Source organism: Pogoniulus pusillus, chromosome 42 (assembly GCF_015220805.1).
Source record: "Pogoniulus pusillus isolate bPogPus1 chromosome 42, bPogPus1.pri, whole genome shotgun sequence".
Lineage (NCBI taxonomy): Eukaryota > Metazoa > Chordata > Aves > Piciformes > Lybiidae > Pogoniulus > Pogoniulus pusillus.
Genome location: NC_087305.1, coordinates 466,972 through 486,445, shown reverse-complemented (window position 1 = coordinate 486,445; position 19,474 = coordinate 466,972). Strand labels below are relative to the sequence as shown.

Genomic DNA, 19,474 nt, shown 5'->3' with positions numbered 1-19,474 from the left:
AAAAAAAAGGAAAAAGAAAAAAAATAACAAAAAGGAAAAAATAAAAATAAAATGAAAAATAAAATAAAAAAAAGAAAAAGAAAAAAGGGGGAAAGAAAAAGGGAAAAGAAAAAAGGGAAAAGAAAAAAAGGAAAAAGAAAAAAGGAAAAAGAAAAAAAGGGAAAAGAAAAAAGGAGGGGGAAAGGGAAAGGGAAAAAAGGAAAGTAAAATAGGGGAAAGAAAAAAAGGAAAAAGAAAAAAGTAACAAAAAAGAAAAAAAAAAGAAAAAAGAGGAAAAAGAAAAGGAAAAAGGAAAAAGGGAAAAGGGAAAAGAAAAAAGGAGGGGGAAAGGGAAAGGGAAAAAAAGGAAAGTAAAATAGGGGAAAGAAAAAAGGGAAAAGAAAAAAAGAGAAAAGAAAAAAAGGAAAAAGAAAAAAGTAACAAAAGAGAAAAAAAAATAAAAAGAAAAAAGAGGAAAAAGAAAAGGAAAAAGGAAAAAGGGAAAAGGGAAAAGAAAAAAGGAGGGGGAAAGGGAAAGGGAAAAAAAGGAAAGTAAAACAGGGGAAAGAAAAAAAGGGAAAAGAAAAAATTTTTAAAAAGGGAAAAGAAACAAGGAAAAAGAAAAGGAAAAAGGAAAAAGAAAGGAAAAGGGAAAGGAAAAAAGAGGGAAAGGAAAAAAGAGGAAAAGGAAAAAGAAAAAATAAAAAAAAAGAAAAGAACAAAGGAAAAGAGGAAAAAGGAAAAGGGGAAAAAAAGAGGAAAAGAAGAAAGAAAAGAAAAAAGAAAAAGGAAAAGGAAAAGAGGGAAAAGGAAAAGGAAAAGGAAAAAGACAAAAGGAGAAAAGAAAAAAAAATGAAAAATGAGGAAAAGGGGAAAAAAGGAAAAAGGAAAAAGGAGAAAGGAGAAAGTAGAAAAAGGGGGGAATTGAAAAATAAAAAGGAAAAAGAAAAAGGAAAAGAGGAAAAGGAGAAAAGTGGGGGAAAAGGAAAAGGAAAAAAGAAGAAAGAAAGAAAGAAAGAAAGAAAGAAAGAAAGAAAGAAAGAAAGAAAGAAAGAAAGAAAGAAAGAAAGAAAGAAAGAAAGAAAGAAAGAAAGAAAGAAGGAAAGAAGGAAAGAAGGAAAGAAGGAAAGAAAGAAAGAAAGAAAGAAAGAAAGAAAGAAAGAAAGAAAGAAAGAAAGAAAGAAAGAAAGAAAGAAAGAAAGAAAGAAAGAAGAAAGAAAGAGAGAAAGAAAGAAAGAAAGAAAGAAAGAAAGAAAGAAAGAAAGAAAGAAAGAAAGAAAGAAAGAAAGAAAGAAAGAAGAAAGAAAGAAAGAAAGAAAGAAAGAAAGAAAGAAAGAAAGAAAGAAAGAAAGAAAGAAAGAAAGAAAGAAAGAAAGAAAGAAAGAAAGAAAGAAAGAAAGAAAGAAAGAAAGAAAGGGAAAAAGGAAAAGGAAAGGAAAAGAGGAAAAAGAAAAAATGGGAAAGAAAAAGAAGAAAAGGGAAAAAAGAAAAAGGAAAAAAAGAAAAAAGAAAAAGGAAAAGAGGAAAAATGAAAAAGGAAAAGAGGAAAAATGAAAAAGAAAAAGAAAAAGAGGAAAAACAAAAAAATGGGAAAGAAAAAAAAGGAAAAGGAAAAAAGAGGAAAAAAAAGAAAGGAAAAAGGGAAAGAGGAAAAAGGGAAAATGAAAAAGTAGAAAAGGGGAAAAGGGAAAAGAGGGGGAAAAGGAAAAAGGAAGAAAAGGAAAAAAGAAGAAAGAAATGAAAAACAAAAAAAGGGAAAAGAAATAAAAAAGGAAAACAATTTCTTTAAAGGGAGAAAAAAAGCTGAAGGAGGAAAGGGAAGAGAGAAAAAGGCTCAGTGGAGACTCGACCTGAACCCCTCCTGCTCAGGGCATTTGTGACTGGACCCTTCCCGTGAGGCTCAGAGTCCCTCCGCAGGCTGAGTGGCCCTGGCAGAGTCTCCTGCTGCTGGGGCGCTGCTCGGTGACCTGGATGCAGCCCTGGCCGCGGGTCCGAGGGCTCAGCACACAGCCAGGGCTGCCCTGGCTCCCTCCCCCCCCCCTCGCTGCTTCGGCTGCAGGCAGCGCAGAGCAGTCCCCGCGAAGCAGCCCCAGGAGGTTTGCCGCTGCTGATGCCTCAGCTGCAGCCGGGGCTGGTCCAGCGGCAGGAGTCTGCGCTCGGCAGGTGGCAGTGGGAAGCTCCTGGCACCTGACTGGACTCAGCTTGTGACGGGGGGGACCTGGTTCGAGAGCTCTCGGGTTTGGCTTCCTGAGGAACGGTGTGAAAAGTGGGAGTGGTGCAGGGCAGGAGCGGCAGATCCCGCCCGGAGCCTCAGGATTCCTCTGGGAAGGGAACTGAGGTTCAGCCGCACAGCGTCGGGAACTTGGCTTTGTTACCTCTCCCTTCACCGACCAACTCCAAACCCCTGCTGGGGGCAGTGGGGGCAGTGCCTGCTCCACCACCGAGCTGCCTGCTGGCAGGTGGAGAGAGCAATTTGCGTTCTCCCCAGACTGAGGGGGGCGGGGGGGGGGGAAGAAACAAAAGCTCTGCGGGGTGAAAGAAGCAAAAGGAAACCGAGATCAGGGTAGGGAAAGGAAGGAAAAGGAAACCGAGATAAGGGTAGGGAAAGGAAGGAAAAGGAAAGCGAGATCAGGGTAGGGAAAGGAAGGAAAAGGAAAGCGAGATCAGGGTAGGGAAAGGAAGGAAAAGGAAACAGAGATCAGGGTAGGGAAAGGAAGGAAAAGGAAACAGAGATAAGGGTAGGGAAAGGAAGGAAAAGGAAACAGAGATCAGGGTAGGGAAAGGAAGGAAGGAAAAGGAAACCTAAGTCAGGGTAGGGAAAGGAAGGAAAAGGAAACAGAGATAAGGGTAGGGAAAGTAAGGAAGGAGAAGGAAACCTAAGTCAGGGTAGGGAAAGGAAGGAAAAGGAAACAGAGATAAGGGTAGGGAAAGGAAGGAAGGAGAAGGAAACCTAAGTCAGGGTAGGGAAAGGAAAGGAAAAGGAAACCGAGATAAGAGTAGGGAAAGGAAGGAAAAGGAAACAGAGATCAGGGTAGGGAAAGGAAGGAAGGAAAAGGAAACAGAGATAAGGGTAGGGAAAGGAAGGAAAAGGAAACCTAGATAAGGATAGGGAAAGGAAGGAAGGAGAAGGAAACCTAAGTCAGGATAGGGAAAGGAAATGAAAGGAAAAGGAAACCAAGATCAGGGTAGGGAAAAGAAAGGAAGGAAAAGGAAACCGAGATCAGGGTAGGGAAAGGAAGGAAGGAGAAGGAAACCTAAGTCAGGGTAGGGAAAGGAAAGGAAAGGAAAGGAAAGGAAAGGAAAGGAAAGGAAAGGAAAGGAAAGGAAAGGAAAGGAAAGGAAAGGAAAGGAAAGGAAAGGAAAGGAAAGGAAAGGAAAGGAAAGGGAAACCAAGATCAGGGTAGGGAAAAGAAAGGAATGAAAAGGAAACCTAGATAAGGGTAGGGAAAGGAAGGAAAAGGAAACCTAGGTCAGGGTAGAGAAAGGAAGCAAACCAAAACCTAGGTCAGGATAGGAAAATTAAGGAAAATGAAACCTAGATCAGGATAGAAAAAGGAGTCAACCCAAAACCTAGGTCAGGATAGAAAAAGGAAACAAAACCAAACCAAGATCAGGCTAAGGAAAGGAAGCAAAATGAACCCTAGGTCAGGATAGAAAAAGGAAGCAAACAAAACCTAGATCAGGAGAAAGAAAGGAACCAACTCAAAACCTAGCTCAGGAGAGAGAAAGGAACCAACTCAAAACCTAGATCAGGAGAGAGAAAGGAATCAACCCAAATCCTAGCTCAGGCTGGGCACAGTGATGCTCTTCAAGCTCCTCTGTGTGTAGCCCTGCAGTGCTGTAGCAGCCCAGTCCAGCTCCCTGGCTGCACAGCTCCTTGCTGCCTGCTCACGCCGCGTCCCGTGGAAGCATTTCCTGTCCCCTGGGGACAAAAGAACACTTCTCAAGGTGTAGTAACTTACTCTGACGCCAGAGCCGCTGGGTGGCCTCTTACCAAGCCGTGCTTGGCTCTGTGTTTGCCTCCTTAGCCACGTTCAAACCCTTCCCCTAGCGACGAGCACCTCTGTTGCGTGGCACTGATGGAGGCACTGCAGTGCCAGCCCCTGCCCTCCCCTCACCCAACAGCAAGGAAGCTTTGCCCATCGAGCCGGGGAGGATCCGTAGGGACAGGCAGAAGGGCTGTGAGGGATCCTTCTCCGTGCAGATCAATGTCTAAAGGGTGGGGGCGAAGGAGCCAGACTCTTCTCAGTGGTGCCCAGTGCCAGGGCAAGGGGCAGTGAGGACAAACTGGAGCCCAGGATGGAGCCCAGATCAAGCCTAGGATGGAGGCTAGGATGGAGCCCAGATGGAGCCCAGATGGAGCCCAGGATGGAGCCCAGATGGAGCCTAGGATGGAGCCTAGGATGAAGCACAGATGGAGCCCAGGGTGGAGCCCAGATGGAGTCCAGGATGGAGCCCAGATGGAGCCTAGGATGGAGCCTAGGATGGAGCCCAGATGGAGCCCAGGATGGAGCCTGGATGGAGCCCAGATGGAGCCCAGGAGGTGCCATCTGACCAGCAGGAGGAAAGTCTTTGCTGTCAGGGTGCTGGAGGCCTGGAGCAGGCTGCCCAAGAGGCTGTGGAGTCTCCTTGTGTGGAGTGATTCCAGACCCTGCTGGAGAGAAGCTTCAGCAGCCAGCTGTGGGGAGCCCTGCTCCAGCCCCAAAGGTCCCTTCCAACCCCCACCAGCCCTGTGGGGCTGTGCCAAGCAGCACCCCTGCTGGTTTGGGTGCACCTTTGCTAACCTCCTCAGCCAAACCAGAGCAGGCCTGGTGGTTGGGCTCAGCCCTGTACTGAGGCTCAGCCTAAACCTGCCTGCTGCAATGGCACCAAGCCTGCTTTGAGAGCTCAGCATCCTGCAGTGCTGCCCCCTGGAGATTAACTAACGTCAGGCAAGCAGAAGGCTTTGGCCCTGAGCTTGAACCAGCTCCCACTGCCAGTCAGTGCTGTTGACTTAGCTGCTGTGCCATGCCCTGCTGGGTGGCAGCTCTGCACTCTCTGTCCACAGACCCTGCCCACAAACACATCACATTACCCCCTCTGAGGGGTCCATGCAGCACAGACCCAAAGCACCTGAGTGGCACTGCCTGAAGGGCTCACTCAGCACAGACCCAAAGCACCTGAGTGGCACTGCCCAAAGGGCTCACAGCACAGACCCAAAGCAGCTGAGTGGCACTGCCTGAAGGGTCCATGCAGCACAGACCCAAAGCAGCTGAGTGGCACTGCCCAAAGGGTCCATGCAGCACAGACCCAAAGCAGCTGAGTGGCACTGCCTGAAGGGTCCATGCAGCAGAGACCCAAAGCAGCTGAGTGGCACTGCCTGAAGGGCTCATGCAGCACAGACCCAAAGCAGCTGAGTGGCACTGCCCAAAGGGTCCATGCAGCAGAGACCCAAAGCAGCTGAGTGGCACTGCCCTCTGCCCTGCAGCTGCAGAAGGCAGGTCCCACAGCTGCACACCAAGCACTTAGCCAGCTTGGCACTACCTGCCCAGGCTGCTCTGAGCAGCACCCAACAGATGGCATTTGGTACAGAGCTGTTCTGTGTGCCCCAAGCAGCCCACTTGGATCTGGGCACACAGCTCTGGCACACAGCTGTGAGCACACAGCTCTGGCACACACTCAGCTGTGAGCACACAGCTCTGGCACACAGCTGTGAGCACACAGCTCTGGCACACACTCAGCTGTGAGCACACAGCTCTGGCACACAGCTGTGAGCACTCAGCTCTGGCACACACTCAGCTCTGGCACACACTCAGCTCTGGCACACAGCTGTGAGCACACAGCTCTGGCACACACTCGACTATGAACACACAGCTCTGGGCACACAGCTCTGGCACACACTTATCTGTGAGCACACAGCTCTGGGCACACACTCAGCTCTGGCACACACTCATCTGTGAGCACACACTCAGCTCTGGGCACACAGCTCTGGGCACATACTCAGCTCTGGCACACACTCATCTGTGAGCACACACTCAGCTCTGGGCACACAGCTCTGGGCACACACTCAGCTCTGGCACACACTCATCTGTGAGCACACACTCAGCTCTGGGCACACAGCTCTGGGCACACACTCAGCTCTGGCACACACTCATCTGTGAGCACACACTCAGCTCTGGGCACACAGCTCTGGGCACATACTCAGCTCTGGCACACAGCTCTGGGCACACACTCAGCTCTGGGCACATACTCAGCTCTGGCACACAGCTGTGAGCACACACTCAGCTCTGGCACACAGCTCTGGGCACATACTCAGCTCTGGCACACAGCTCTGGCACACACTCAGCTGTGAGCACACACTCAGTTCTGGGCACACACTCAGCTCCCACTGATCTTTTGTTCATGCCAAACTCTCTGGCAGCTCCTGGCGGCGCCTGGCAGCTCCTGGCAACTCCTGGCGGTGCCTGGTGGTGCCTGGCAGCTCCTGGCAACTCCTGGCAGCTCCTGGCAGTGTCTGGCAACTCCTGGGAGCTCCTGGCAGCGCTTGGCAAGGCCTGGCAGCTCCTGGCAACTCCTGGCAGTGCCTGGCAACTCCTGGCAGTGCTTGGCAGGTCCTGGCAGCTCAGGCAGCGTCTGGCAGTGCCTGGCAGCCTGGCAGGGCCTGGGCACTGCGGTTGGGGTGGGGTTGGCTGCTGAAGGGCTGCAGGTCGGTGCTGGCTGCATCTGGAAGCTCTCCCCCAGGGGACCTCTGTGCCCATCCAGGTTCCCTCTGCTCGGTGTGCGAAGGCATCTGCTGGAGCTGGTGATTGGGGGGGGGGGGAGGGGAAGGGGTTTGGCTTCTGAGAGCTCTGGCAAGGTCTGAGCGCACCCAGGGGGCACTGCTGCCTCCTCGGTGGTGCTGATGCAGCCAAGGCCAAGGAACAGGAGCCCTGCTGGGGTGTGGGACACCTCTGCCAGCCCGGGCAGGGCTGGGTCTTGCTGCCCCTGTCCCTTGCATGTGTCCCCTGCCAAACGCAGTCATTGCTCCTGCTGCCCCTGATGGTATTGGCTAAAGACCTGCACCAGCTCCTGCTGGGCTCCCTGGCACTCACTGCCTGGGCAAAGGGAAGGGGCCAGGAGAGGAGGAGAAGTCTGGGCAAGAGGTTTGCATTCATCAGCCTGCAGAACTCAGACCTGGAGAGGAGAAGGCTCCAGGGAGAGCTCAGAGCTGCAGTTCAGGAGCTGCAGGCAGCTGGGGAGGGACTGCTCAGGAGGGGCTGTGGGGATAGGCTGAGGGCAATGGTTTGGCAGTGGAGCAGGGCAGGGTTGGGTTGGACACCAGGAGGAAGTTGTGCACCAGGAGGGTGCTGAGAGCCTGGCACAGGCTGCCCAGGGCTGTGCTTGAGGCTCCATCCCTGCAGCCCTTCAAGCTGAGCCTTGCTGTGCCCCTGTGCAGCCTGCTCTGGCTGGAGGAGTCCCTGCTGGGTGCAGGGGGTGGGCAAGATGCCCTTGGGGGGTCCCTTCCACCCTGCTGCAGTCTGTGGCTCTCTCCCTGGCAGCTCAGAGCACTTCTGCCTGACAAAAGCTGTTGTGTGTCACCACCTCAGCTGCCTGCTCCTGCACCAGCCCCAGAGCTGCCCTCAGACACAGGAGAGCTTCTCAGGTCAGGCAGCCAACAGCTCCCTCAGCACAGGCAGCCCTCAAGGCAGCCTCACCCCCCCCAGCAGCAGCTGGCACACACTCAGCTCTGGGCACACAGCTCTGGCACACAGCTCTGGCACACACTCATCTGTGAGCACACACTCAGCTCTGGCACACACTCAGCTCTGGCACACACTCATCTGTGAGCACACACTCAGCTCTGGCACACACTCAGCTGTGAGCACACACTCAGCTCTGGCCCACACTCAGCTCTGGCCCACATTCAGCTGTGAGCACACACTCAGCTGTGAGCACACACTCAGCTCTTGGCACACACTCAGCTCTTGGCACACACTCAGCTGTGAGCACACACTCAGCTGTGAGCACACACTCAGCTCTTGGCACACACTCAGCTCTGGCACACATTCAGCTGTGAGCACACACTCAGCTGTGAGCACACACTCAGCTCTGGCACACACTCAGCTGTGAGCACACAGCTCTGGCCCACACTCAGCTCTGGCACACACCCAGCTCTGAGCACACACTCAGCTGTGAGCACACACTCAGCTGTGAGCACACACTCAGCTCTGGCACACACTCAGCTGTGAGCACACACTCAGCTGTGAGCACACACTCAGCTCTGGCACACACTCAGCTGTGAGCACACACTCAGCTGTGAGCACACACTCAGCTCTGGCACACACTCAGCTGAGAGCACACACTCAGCTCTGGCACACACTCAGCTGTGAGCACACACTCAGCTCTGTCAGGTGAGGCATCCCACAGCTCCCTCAGCACAGGCATCCCTCAAGGCAGCCTCACCCCCCCAGCAGCAGCTGCTGCCTTTGCTGCCTTTGTTCCTCCTCCTCTCCTGCTTCCTTCTTCTCTCCTTGCTCGCTGCTTGCCTGCTCCTGAGCCTCCTCTGCTGTGCCTGGAGGGGTTTGTGCCACAGAGCAGATCACAGCATCACAGTATCACAGTGTCACAGTGTCACAGCATCACCAAGGTTGGAAGAGACCTCACAGCTCATCAAGTCCAACCCTTTAGCACAGAGCTCAAGGCCAGACCATGGCACCAAGTGCCACGTCCAGTCCTGCCTTGAACAGCTCCAGGGACGGCGACTCCACCACCTCCCCGGGCAGCCCATTCCAGTGGCCAATGACTCTCTCAGGGAAGAACTTTCTCCTCACCTCCAGCCTAAATCTCCCCTGGCACAGCCTGAGGCTGTGTCCTCTCCTTCTGGTGCTGGCCACCTGAGAGAAGAGAGCAACCTCCTCCTGGCCACAACCTCCCCTCAGGTAGCTGCAGACAGCAATGAGCTCTGCCCTGAGCCTCCTCTTCTCCAGGCTAACCAATCCCAGCTCCCTCAGCCTCTCCTCGTAGGGCTGTGCTCAAGGCCTCTCCCCAGCCTCGTTGCCCTTCTCTGGACACACTCAAGCATCTCAATGTCCCTCCTAAACTGGGGGGCCCAGAACTGAACACAGCACTCAAGGTGAGGTCTAACCAGTGCAGAGTACAGGGGCAGAATGACCTCCCTGCTCCTGCTGGCCACACCATTGCTGATGCAGGCCAGGATGCCACTGGCTCTCTTGGCCACCTGGGCACACTGCTGGCTCATGTTCAGGTGGGTATCAATCAGCACCCCCAGATCCCTCTCTGTCTGGCTGCTCTCAGCCACTCTGACCCCAGCCTGTATGAGCAGAGTGCAGCTGGGCTCAGGGTGGTGCTGGAAACAGCCCAGTGGAGCTCAGCCCAGGAGGTTCCACCTCGATGCCTCTGCTGTGAGAGGCACAGAGCTGCCCAGAGGGGGTCAGCATCTCTGCAGCTCTCTGCTGGACTCTCTCGAGCAGGTTTATGTCCTCCTTGAACCGGGGGGGCCAGAACTGGACACAGTCCCCCAGATGCAGCCCCAGCAGGGCAGGGCAGAGGGCAGCAGAAGCTACAGAAGCAGCCCCCAGCAAGCCCCCAGGCAGGTTTGGTTGCCTCTGCAGCCTGCTGCCAGCCCCAGGAGCAGGCTCAGGAGCTGCCAGCAAGGCAGACCTCAGCACCATGCACCCAGGGGGCCAAGGCTGCCTCAGGTAGAAGGTTTAGTTGGAGCAAAGCTGCCACTGACAGTGCCCTGTGCTCTGCAAGTCCTCTGCCAGCCAGGAGAAGTGCCCACACTGCTCCCCACAGCATCCTCCTGGCTGCTTGGGCTGGGTGGGCAGCTTCAGTGCTGCCTGATGGGCAGGCCCAGAGGGGGGTGGGCAGTGGAGTTACCTCCAGCAGGGGCTGGGCACCAGTGCAGCTCCCCATGGCTCAGAGCTGGCACCACTGTTGCTGCCTAGGGCTCAGGTCTGGCACCAGTGCAGCTCCCCAGGGTCCAGGGCTGGCACCACTGCAGCTCCCCAGGGCCCAGGGATGGGGCAGTTCTGTTTGACATCTTCATCCATGACCTGGGTGAGGGCACTGAGGCAGCCTCAGTGAGTCTGCAGATGGCACCAAGCTGGGTGGCAGCTGATCTGCTGGAGGGTTGGAGGCTCTGCAGAGGGCTCTGGAGCCAGGGCTGAAGTTCAGCAAGGCCCAGGGCTGGGTCGTGCCCTTGGGGCACAACCACCCCAGGAAGGCTCCAGGCCGGGGGCAGAGTGGCAGGGAAGTGCCCAGCAGGCAGGGAGCTGTGGGTGCTGGGTGCCAGCAGCTGGAGATGAGGCAGGAGGCGCCCAGGGGGGCAAGAAGGGCAGCAGCAGCCTGGGCTGGCTCAGCACTGCTGTGGGCAGCAGCAGCAGGGCAGGGATTGTGCCCCTGGGCTGGGCAGTGGGGAGGGCACAGCTGGAGGCCTGGGGGCAGTTGTGTGCCCCTGAGTGCCAGGAGGACATGGAGAGGCTGGGGCAGGGCCAGGGAAGGGCAGCAGAGAAGGGCAACCTCCCCTGGCACAATTTCAGGTCATTTCCTCTCCTATCACCTTGGCAGCAGAGCCCAAGCCCCACCCTGCTGCAGCCTCCCCTTGGGGAGCTGCAGAGAGCAGTGAGGTCTCCTCTCAGCCTCCTCTTCCTCAGCCTCACCTCCCTCAGCAGCCCCTCCCCAGCCCTCTTCTCCAGAGCTTGGTTGCCTTCCTCTGGCTCTGCTCCTGCCTCTGGCTGCTCTGCAGGGATTTGTGCCTAAGGGCTGCAGGATTTGGCCTTTCCCTTGGACCTCTGCAGAGCCTCTCCCTGCTGGCACAGCTTTGGCTGAGGCCAGGAGCTGCAGCACCCAGGCCAAGCAGCCCCAGCCACTGGGGCACCACTTTCACAGTCCCACCCCATGGAGTTAAATCAGTCAGAAGCAGAACAGAAGCTGAGCAGTCACTTTTTAAACTATGATGATGATGATGATGGTTTTTTTCCCCTCTCCCTCCCTTCTTCCCTGCTTTCTGCTCCTCAGCCTCAGCCTGAGCAATAAATCTCCTCCTGGATTTGGGGCTTGGACTTCTATTTCCCTGCCTATCATTTGGGTTGCCCCCAACCCAGTTTGGTTTCCTAGAGGCAGTTCTGCTCCTCTGAAAGCTGAGATCAGCTCAGGCAGATCACAGAGTCCTGGAATGGCTCAGGCTGGGAGGGAGCTCAGAGCTCAGCTCCTCCAACCCCTGCCATGCCCAGGGACACCTCTCAGCTACACTCAGCTGCTCTAAGCCTCACCCAGCCTGGCCCTCAACACCCCCAGGCAGGAGGCAGCCACAGCCTCCCTGGGCAGCCTGTGCCAGGCTCTCAGCACCCTCACCCTCAGCAGCTTCTGCCTCAGCTCCACTCTCAGCCTGCTCTGCCTCAGCTCCAAACCATTGCCCTTGGCCTGGCTCAGGCTCCCTCAGCAGAAGTCTCTCTGCAGCCTTCCTGCAGGCTCCCTCCAGGCTCTGGCAGCAGCTCTGAGCTGCCCCTGGAGCCTTCTCCCCTGCAGGCTGCACCCCCCCAGCTCCCTCAGCCTGTGCTCCCAGCAGAGCTGCTGCAGCCCTGGCAGCACCTTTGTGGCCTCCTCTGGCCTCCCCCAGCAGCTCTGTGCCCTCCTGCTGCTGGGGACAGCAGAGCTGGGGGCAGGGCAGGAGCTGAGGTCTGGGCAGAGCCAAGGGGCACAATGCCCTCTCCTGCCCTGCTGCCCACACTGCTCTGGCTGCAGCCTGCACTCAGCTGCCTGAGCTGATCTCAGGGGGGCACTGCTGGCTCCTGGGGGGCTGCTCAGCACCCAGCACCCCCAAGCCTCTTTCCCTCAAAGCTGTCACTGAAGGGGGGCAGAGAAGGGGAGCGAGGAAGAGTCACAAACTTGGCTTCATTTCTTGGGCTGCCACAGCCAGGGAGGGAAGAAACCACCCAGGGAAAGCCAAACTGGCAGCTCTGAGGAGGAGATGCTCTGCCCTGGGCACTGGGCAGCCTGGGAGACCTTTATTGTGCCAGACCTAAAGGGGAGGTAAGAACTGAGTGCCAGGGGCAGCCAGCAAGGACTGGAGGGGAGCTGGTGCCAAGCACCCACAGCTGGGGTGCTGCAGAGCAGACAGGACCTGGCCGATGCCTGCTGCTGCCCTGGGGTGTGGGCAGAGAAGGTGGCAGCCCAGGGAGGTGGCTCTGGCTGCCCGCAGCTCACCCCTCTCACTCCTCCTCCTCCTCCTCGAGGCTGCAGGCAGCAGGCGGCAGCGAGGTGGCAGCGCAGGCTCAGTCCCTGGAGGCAGCAATGCGATCGACCTGCAAGAAGGACAGCAGGCATCAAGAGGGCAGCCCTGGCAGCATTGCCATCAGCCTGCAAGGACAGCAGGCATCCAGAGGGCAGCCCTGGCAGCAGGCATCCAGAGGGCAGCCCTGGCATCAATGCCATCAGCCTGTAAGGACAGCAGGCATCAAGAGGGCAGCCCTGGCAGCAGGCATCCAGAGGGCAGCCCTGGCAGCAGGCATCAAGAGGGCAGCCCTGGCAGCATTGCCATCAGCCTGCAAGGACAGCAGGCATCAAGAGGGCAGCTCTGGCAGCAGGCATCCAGAGGGCAGCCCTGGCATCAATGCCATCAGCCTGTAAGGACAGCAGGCATCAAGAGGGCAGCTCGGGCAGCATGTATCAAGAGGGCAGCCCTGGCAGCAGGCATCCAGAGGGCAGCCCTGGCAGCATGTATCAAGAGGGCAGCCCTGGCAGCACTGCCATCAGCCTGCAAGGACAGCAGGCATCCAGAGGGCAGGCCTGGCAGCAGGGCCTTGCTTCCATGCCATCCCTGCCAGCACCCCGGGTGGGCATCACCATGGGCAGCTGCAACTTCAGCAGCAGGACAGGCAGCCTGGGGCAGAGGGGCTGGAGGGCAGAGGGGCTGGAGGGCAGAGGGGCTGGAGGGCAGAGGGACTGGAGGGCAGCCCCAGCAAGCTGGCAGCTGGCAGCAGTGCCAGTGTGGCTCTGCTGTAGGCTGTGCTGAGGCTCCTGGGCAGCTGAACTCGATGAGCTGAGGCCACTGGGCTGAGGTTTGCCAAGGCCAAGGGCTGTGTCCTGCCCCTGGGGCACAGCAGCCCTGAGCAATGCTCCAGGCTGGGGGCTGGAAAACTGCCTGGTGGAAAAGGCCCTGGGGGGTGCTGGGTGACAGCAGCTGGAGATGAGCCAGGGGTGCCCAGGTGGGTAAGGAGGGCACCAGCAGCCTGGCCTGGATCAAAGCCAGTGAGCCCAGCAGGGCACTGGTGAGGCCACAGCTCGAGTGCTGGGTTCAGTTCTGGGGGGTCCAGAGAAGAGCAATGAGGCTGGGGGGGGGGCGGGGGGGGGATTGGAGGGCATCAGTGAGGGAGCTGAGGGTGTTGAGCCTGGAGAAGGCTGAGGGGAGGTCTCTGCAAGCAGTGAGGCTGAGGCTGCCCTCTGCTGCCAGGGAACCAGCCACAGCAGCAGAGGCAAAGGGCTGGAGCTGTGCCAGGGCAGCCTCAGACTGGGCACCACAAAATAAACCTCTGCACTGAGAGTGGTGAGGAGGGTGGCAGAGGCTGCCCAGGGAGCTGGTGGAGTGCCCATCCCTGGGGGGGCTCATGTGGTGCCTCAGGACCTGGTGGAGTGGCCATGGCAGCTGGGGTGAGGTTGGACTCAACCATCTTAAAGCTCCTTTCCAGCCTCAGTGATGCTCTGGCTCCATGAGCCCCCTGGAGATGAGGCCTGGGGGGGTTCATGAGGGGCACAGTGGGGGACAAAGGAGGCCTTTGGGTGTGCAGGATGCCAGCCCAGCCCTGCTGGGGTGCTCACTGCAGGGGGGACTGACCCTGGCTCTCAGGGCACTCCTGCTGCAGTGCAGCTCCACTTCTCTCCTGCCTCCTGACAGCCAGCAGGGTGCTGCCTGCTCTGCACCTCTGGGTCCTGCTGGCAACAGCTCTGCAGCCTTGGGCAGTCTGTGGGGCAGGGATGGTGTCTGGGGGCACTGAGATGCAGTCAAAGCCTGCTGGGCAGGCTGGAAACTGACCCAGGTGCTGCAAGTCAGGCACTGAAACTGCTGGGGGAGGCCACAAAGGTGCTGCCAGGGCTGCAGCAGCTCTGCTGGGAGCACAGGCTGAGGGAGCTGGGGGGGTGCAGCCTGCAGGGGAGAAGGCTCCAGGGGCAGCTCAGAGCTGCTGCCAGAGCCTGGAGGGAGCCTGCAGGAAGGCTGCAGAGAGACTTCTGCTGAGGGAGCCTGAGCCAGGCCAAGGGCAATGGTTTGGAGCTGAGGCAGAAGCTGCTGAGTGTGAGGGTGCTGAGAGCCTGGCACAGGCTGCCCAGGGAGGCTGTGGCTGCCTCCTGCCTGGGGGTGTTGAGGGCCAGGCTGGGTGAGGCCTGGAGCAGCTGAGAGGTGTCCCTGGGCACGGCAGGGGCTGGAGGAGCTGAGCTCTGAGCTCCCTCCCAGCCTGAGCCATTCTGTGGTGGTGAACCTGCCCTGGCCATGGCTGCTGGCTCTCAGTGGAGCAGCCTTGCCCTGGGGCTTTGGGGAAGCTCTGGAGTTGGAGGCAGCAGGAGCCTGGGGCAGTTAGGGACCCAGAGGGTGAAGAGCAGTGCCAGCCACAGGCTCTGTGCCAGCCACAGGCTCTGTGCCAGCCTGGGTGCTGCTTTGCAGCTCCTGTGGGTCCTGCAGGACTCCTTGCTTCAGGCTCCCCCTCTGGGGAGCAGCCTCCACAGAGGCTCTGTGGCCTCAGGAGCAGCTGGAACCATTCCTGTGCTTGTTCTGCAGCTGCAGGATGCTGGCAGAGAGCTCAGCGTGGAGCAGGACACGGCAGAGGGCTCTCCACAGCCACTCCACCTAGCAGCAGCTCAGAGGACCACAGCACTGCCACGCTGCTGCCCCCCAGCCCAGCTGCCCTGCTTGCTCCTGCTGCTCTGAGCTGGTCCCACAGTGCCCAGGCTCAGGTCTTGCTGCAGTTCCCTTCTCCTGTGCCAGCAGCAACCAACCCCATCCACTCCAGAGCAGCCTTCCTGGGAGCTGGCACCAGTTAGCCACAAGCTCCTGGCTGCTGCCACAGCCCAGCTGGGTGCATCCAGCTGGGTCAGTACAGCAAGGACAGCTCCAGAGGAAACACTTAGGGTCACTGCTGTGCCCAGCTGGCACTGGCCACGGTGCCCCTTAGACGTGGGAGGGGTGAGCCAATTGTGCCCTGGCACTCAGCTCTGCTGAGGCCACACCTCGAGTGCTGGGATCAGTGTTGGGCACCTCAGGACAGGAGGGATGTGGAGGGGCTGGAGCCAGGGCAGAGGAGGGCAAGGAAGGGCCTGGGGAATAAACCTGCTGAGGAGAGGCTGAAGGAGCTGAGGGTGGTCAGGGTGAGGCAGAGGAGGCTGAGGGCAGAGCTCAGAGCTGGCTGAGAGGAGGCTGTGCAGAGGCTGCTGCTGGGCTCTGCTCACAGGCAGTGAGGGAGAGGACAGGAGGGGATGGGCTCAGGCTGGCACTGGGCAGGGTTTGCCCAGCAGCAGTGGTCAGGCACTGGAATGAGCTGCCCAGGGAGGTGCTGCAGTCCCCAGCCCTGGAGAGGGTTAAAGGTGGTTTGGATGTGGTGCTTGGGGCTGTGGTTCAGGCTGAGCCTGGTGGAGAGGGGATCTGGGCTGGCCTTGGGCATCCTGAGGGGCATTGCCAGCCTGAAGGGTCCTGTGGCTCTGTGAGGTGTGCAGATAGAGACCTCCTGGGGAGCTGTGGCAGGTTCTAAGCTGCAGTGGGTGCAGGAGCAGGGCTGAGCTCTGCCTTTGTCTCAGCTGCTCACCAGGAGCTGCTCCTTCCTCTGGGTGCCACTTGGCACTCACGAGGTGGCACCTAAGGCCTTCAGGGCTGGGTCAGCAGGGGTGACCTGTTCTGGGTCCAGCAGTGCCTGGAGGAGGGCTGAGTGCTCCCAGGCCTCCAGCTCCTTCCCCTTGCAAGAGGCTTCACCAAGCTGAGAGCAGCCTGCAGGGGCCACCTGAGCCACATTGCTGTGCCCCTGAGCCTTGTGGAGCTCTTGAATAGCTCCAGGGATGGGAGCAGGGATGGGACCTCCAGCACCTTCCTGGGCATGAGTAGCTCCAGGGATGGGACCTCCAGCAGCTCCCTGGGCATGAATAGCTCCAGGGATGGGACCAGGGATGGGACCTTCAGGGATGGGACCTCCAGCACCTCCCTGGGCATGAATAGCTCTAGGGATGGGACTTCAAGCACCTCCCTGGTCAAGAACAGCTCCAGGGATGGGACCTCCAGCACCTCCTGGTCACGAATAGCTGCAGGGATGGGACCTCAAGCACCTCCTGGTCACGAATAGCTGCAGGGATGGGACCTCAAGCACCTTTCTGGGCATGAATAGCTCCAGGGATGAGACCTCCAGCACCTTCCTGGGCAGGAACAGCTCCAGGGATGGGACCTCCAGCAGCTCCCTGGGCACCCTCTGGCAGTGTTCCAGCAGCCTCAGCAGCAGTTAAATGAGAGTGAAGGGGCAGAAGGTGACTGCTGTGCCCTAGGGGCTTCCTTCTTGGTTAGTTCCAAAACCAGGGTCGGGAAAAGGCAGCTGGAAGAGGTCTTGGCTCAGCTGGCTGAGGGGGAGGAAAGGCTGAGCTAAGCCCCAGGTGCTTCTGCCTGGTGGCACAGTGCCCTGCTCTGCCCTGGGCTTTGACTTACAGACCAGCACTGCCAGCAGGCTCAGGTAGGGCACTTGATTTTATTCAAAGGGTGAGAGAGATACAAAAGCAAAAATAAACCCAAACCCAAAATAACCCAAACCCAAAATAACCCAAACCCAAAATAACCCAAACCAAAACCAGGGAAAAATAAAACCAAAGGGGGGAAAAAAAAAACCAACCCCCAAAAGCCCCAAAGAAAAGAACCCAACCCCCAGGTGAGAAAACACTACAGAGACAGAAGTCAAAGACATCTGCACACAGCACACGACAGGAGACGAGACACAGACTGGTCCCCACTAACCAAGCCAGCTGGGGCTGCACAGGCAGAGGCAAGGAGGGCTGGGAGGGCATTTGCCACCCTGGGGAGGGCATTGGCCACCCTGGGGAGGGGTCTGTGTACAGCCACTGAGCTGAAGGCAAAGAGCTGCTGGTGCTTTGTCTCAGCTGCATGCTCAGCACTGCTCTCTTTTGCTCTTCTTCCTGTTCTCCTGCTGCAGAGGGAGGGCTCCAGGGCTTGGAGGTGAGTTTGGAACCTTCAGGTAGGGCCTAAAAGCAGCCACAGCTGAACACAGGCATCAGTCCCAGCCCCTCACACACACACACACAGAGACAACCTCTGCCTGTGTGCTGCCTGCTCGTGGGGACAGCTGGAGAGGGAAAAAGCCTAACCCTGCTCAGCCTGGTGCCTTCAGCTGCTTCCACCTGCAGCTCAGCCAGACCCAGGGCCTGGGCTGGTCCCCAGGCTGCTGCCTGAGTGTGGCTCTGCAGGGGGGGGTCATGCCCAGCAGCTCCCTTCCACCTGGCTCAGACACCCAGACAGGCTCTGGGCAGCTCCCTTCCACCTGGCTCAGACACCCAGACAGGCTCTGGGCAGCTCCCTTCCACCTGGCTCAGACACCCAGACAGGCTCTGGGCAGCTCCCTTCCACCTGGCTCAGACACCCAGACAGGCTCTGGGCAGCTCCATCCCACCTGGCTCAGGCATTCAGGCTCTGGGCAGCTCCATCCCACCTGGCTCAGGCATTCAGGCTCTGGGCAGCTCCATCCCACCTGGCTCAGGCATTCAGGCTCTCTGCAAAGCTTTCAGTCCTTTCAATCCATAGGGGCTGAGGCAGCACAGACATTGGGGGTCAAGGCAGCCTTCTGGCCTGAGGGGTGTCCCCCACAGGGGGGTGCCCCCCAAAGGGGTGGTACCCCTCACAGGGTTGGTGCCCCTCAAAGAGGTGGTGCCCAACTGCCTTCAAGGCTAGAAAGGAGGTGGCCTTGGCCATGTCACTGCTGCACCCTGCAAGGCCAGAGGTGCCCCAGCATTGCTCTGGGCTCCTCAGCAGAAGGTGCACACAGAGGGTGCTCAGCAGACAGAGCCAGGACAGGGCTGGCTACAGCCTCCTACCAGTGGAGTGAGGAAGAGGAGGGAAAAACCTTCTGCCAGAATGCACTCATCCAGCCACAGCTCAGCTGCCTGCTGGCAGTGGAACAACCTCAGCAGCAGAGTGGAGCTCAGCTGAGGACTGCTGAGCCTGAGCTCCTCTGGTCTTTGGTCACTACAACCCCAAGGCCTATGGGCCTGAGCTTCCCTCTGAGCCTCTGCAGGCTTGGCTGGGAGCAAAGTCAGCTCTGAGCAAGGAGGAGGCAGCAGCAGGCAGCTGGCAGAGGCTGCTGCCTGTGTTTAGCTGTGGCTCGGTTGCAGTGCCAGGGCTGCTGCACTTGGGCACCAGCTCAGGCAGGCAGGAGGGCACTGCAGGGGCTCAGTAGGCATGGCACTGACTGCTGGGGGGGCAGAAGGGCCACTGGCTGCTAATAAATACCAGACAGAGGCTAAAAAGGGGTTGCTAAGGGACAGAGAAACATCCTCTGTCTGTCCAAAGGCAACGACACAGCTCAGACACACACAAAATGAGGTAAGGATTGCCCAGGAGAGTCCTGGTCACAGCCACGGCCCCCCCCCAGCAGGCAGCCACCCCCCAGCTGCTTCCCAGCTCCCTGTCAGCCCCAGCACAGCAGCTCCTCAGGGCCAGCTTGCTCCACGGCAGCCTCTGAGCTTCAGCATTGCAACCTCTGGCAGCAGGTGGAGGCTGTGGCAGCAGCAGGGGGGTGCAGCCTGCAACAGCAGCAGAGGGTTGCAGCCTGCAGCAGCAGAGGGTTGCAGCCTGCAGCAGCAGAGGGTTGCAGCCTGCAGCAGCAGAGGGTTGCAGCCTGCAGCAGCAGAGGGTTGCAGCCTGCAGCAGCAGAGGGTTGCAGCCTGCAGCAGGAGGTGCAGCAGCAGCAGAGGGTTGCAGCCTGCAGCAGCAGAGGGTTGCAGCCTGCAGCAGCAGAGGGTTGCAGCAGCAGCAGAGGGTTGCAGCCTGCAGCAGCAGAGGGTTGCAGCCTGCAGCAGGAGGTGCAGCAGCAGCAGAGGGTTGCTGCAGCAGCAGGGGGTTGGAGCCCACGGCAGCAGCAGGAGTTGCAGCAGCAGCTGAGGGTTGCAGCCCATGTCAGCAGCGGCAGCAGAGGGTTGCAACCCATGGCAGCAGCAGCAGAGGGTTGCAGCCCACAGCAGCAGCAGCAGCAGAGGGTTGCAGCCCACAGCAGCAGCAGCAGCAGAGGGTTGCAGCCCACGGCAGCAGCAGCAGCAGAGGGTTGCAGCCCACGGCAGCAGCAGCAGCAGAGGGTTGCAACCCACGGCAGCAGCAGCAGCAGAGGGTTGCAGCCCACGGCAGCAGCAGCAGCAGAGGGTTGCAACCCACAGCAGCAGCAGCAGCAGAGGGTTGCAGCAGAGGGTTGCAGCCTGTGGCGGCAGCAGTAGAAGTTACAGCAGCAGCAAGGGTTGCAGCCTGCAGCAGCAGCAGGAGTTGCAGCAGCAG

General features: G+C 57.7%; 1 protein-coding gene and 1 long non-coding RNA gene across 3 annotated transcripts in view; both read right to left on the bottom strand.

Moving 5' to 3' along the window:
• Nucleotides 1-11,919: 11,919 nt before the first annotated feature.
• GFPT1 (glutamine--fructose-6-phosphate transaminase 1) overlaps nt 11,920-19,474 on the bottom strand; it is a 55,856-nt gene continuing 48,301 nt past the window's right edge. For both annotated transcript variants that reach the window (XR_010308992.1, XM_064175600.1), the window contains one exon: nt 11,920-12,263. Coding sequence is in view for 1 of the 2 variants with exons in the window: in XM_064175600.1 (XP_064031670.1) it covers nt 12,234-12,263 (30 nt within the window). In the remaining variant the exon portion in view is untranslated. The remainder of the gene's footprint in view (nt 12,264-19,474) is intronic.
• Nucleotides 16,652-19,155, bottom strand: LOC135192464 (uncharacterized). Its single transcript, XR_010308995.1, has 2 exons — nt 17,682-19,155; nt 16,652-17,603 (listed from the first exon to the last, which is right to left on the bottom strand). It is a non-coding gene; the product is annotated as an uncharacterized LOC135192464 (long non-coding RNA).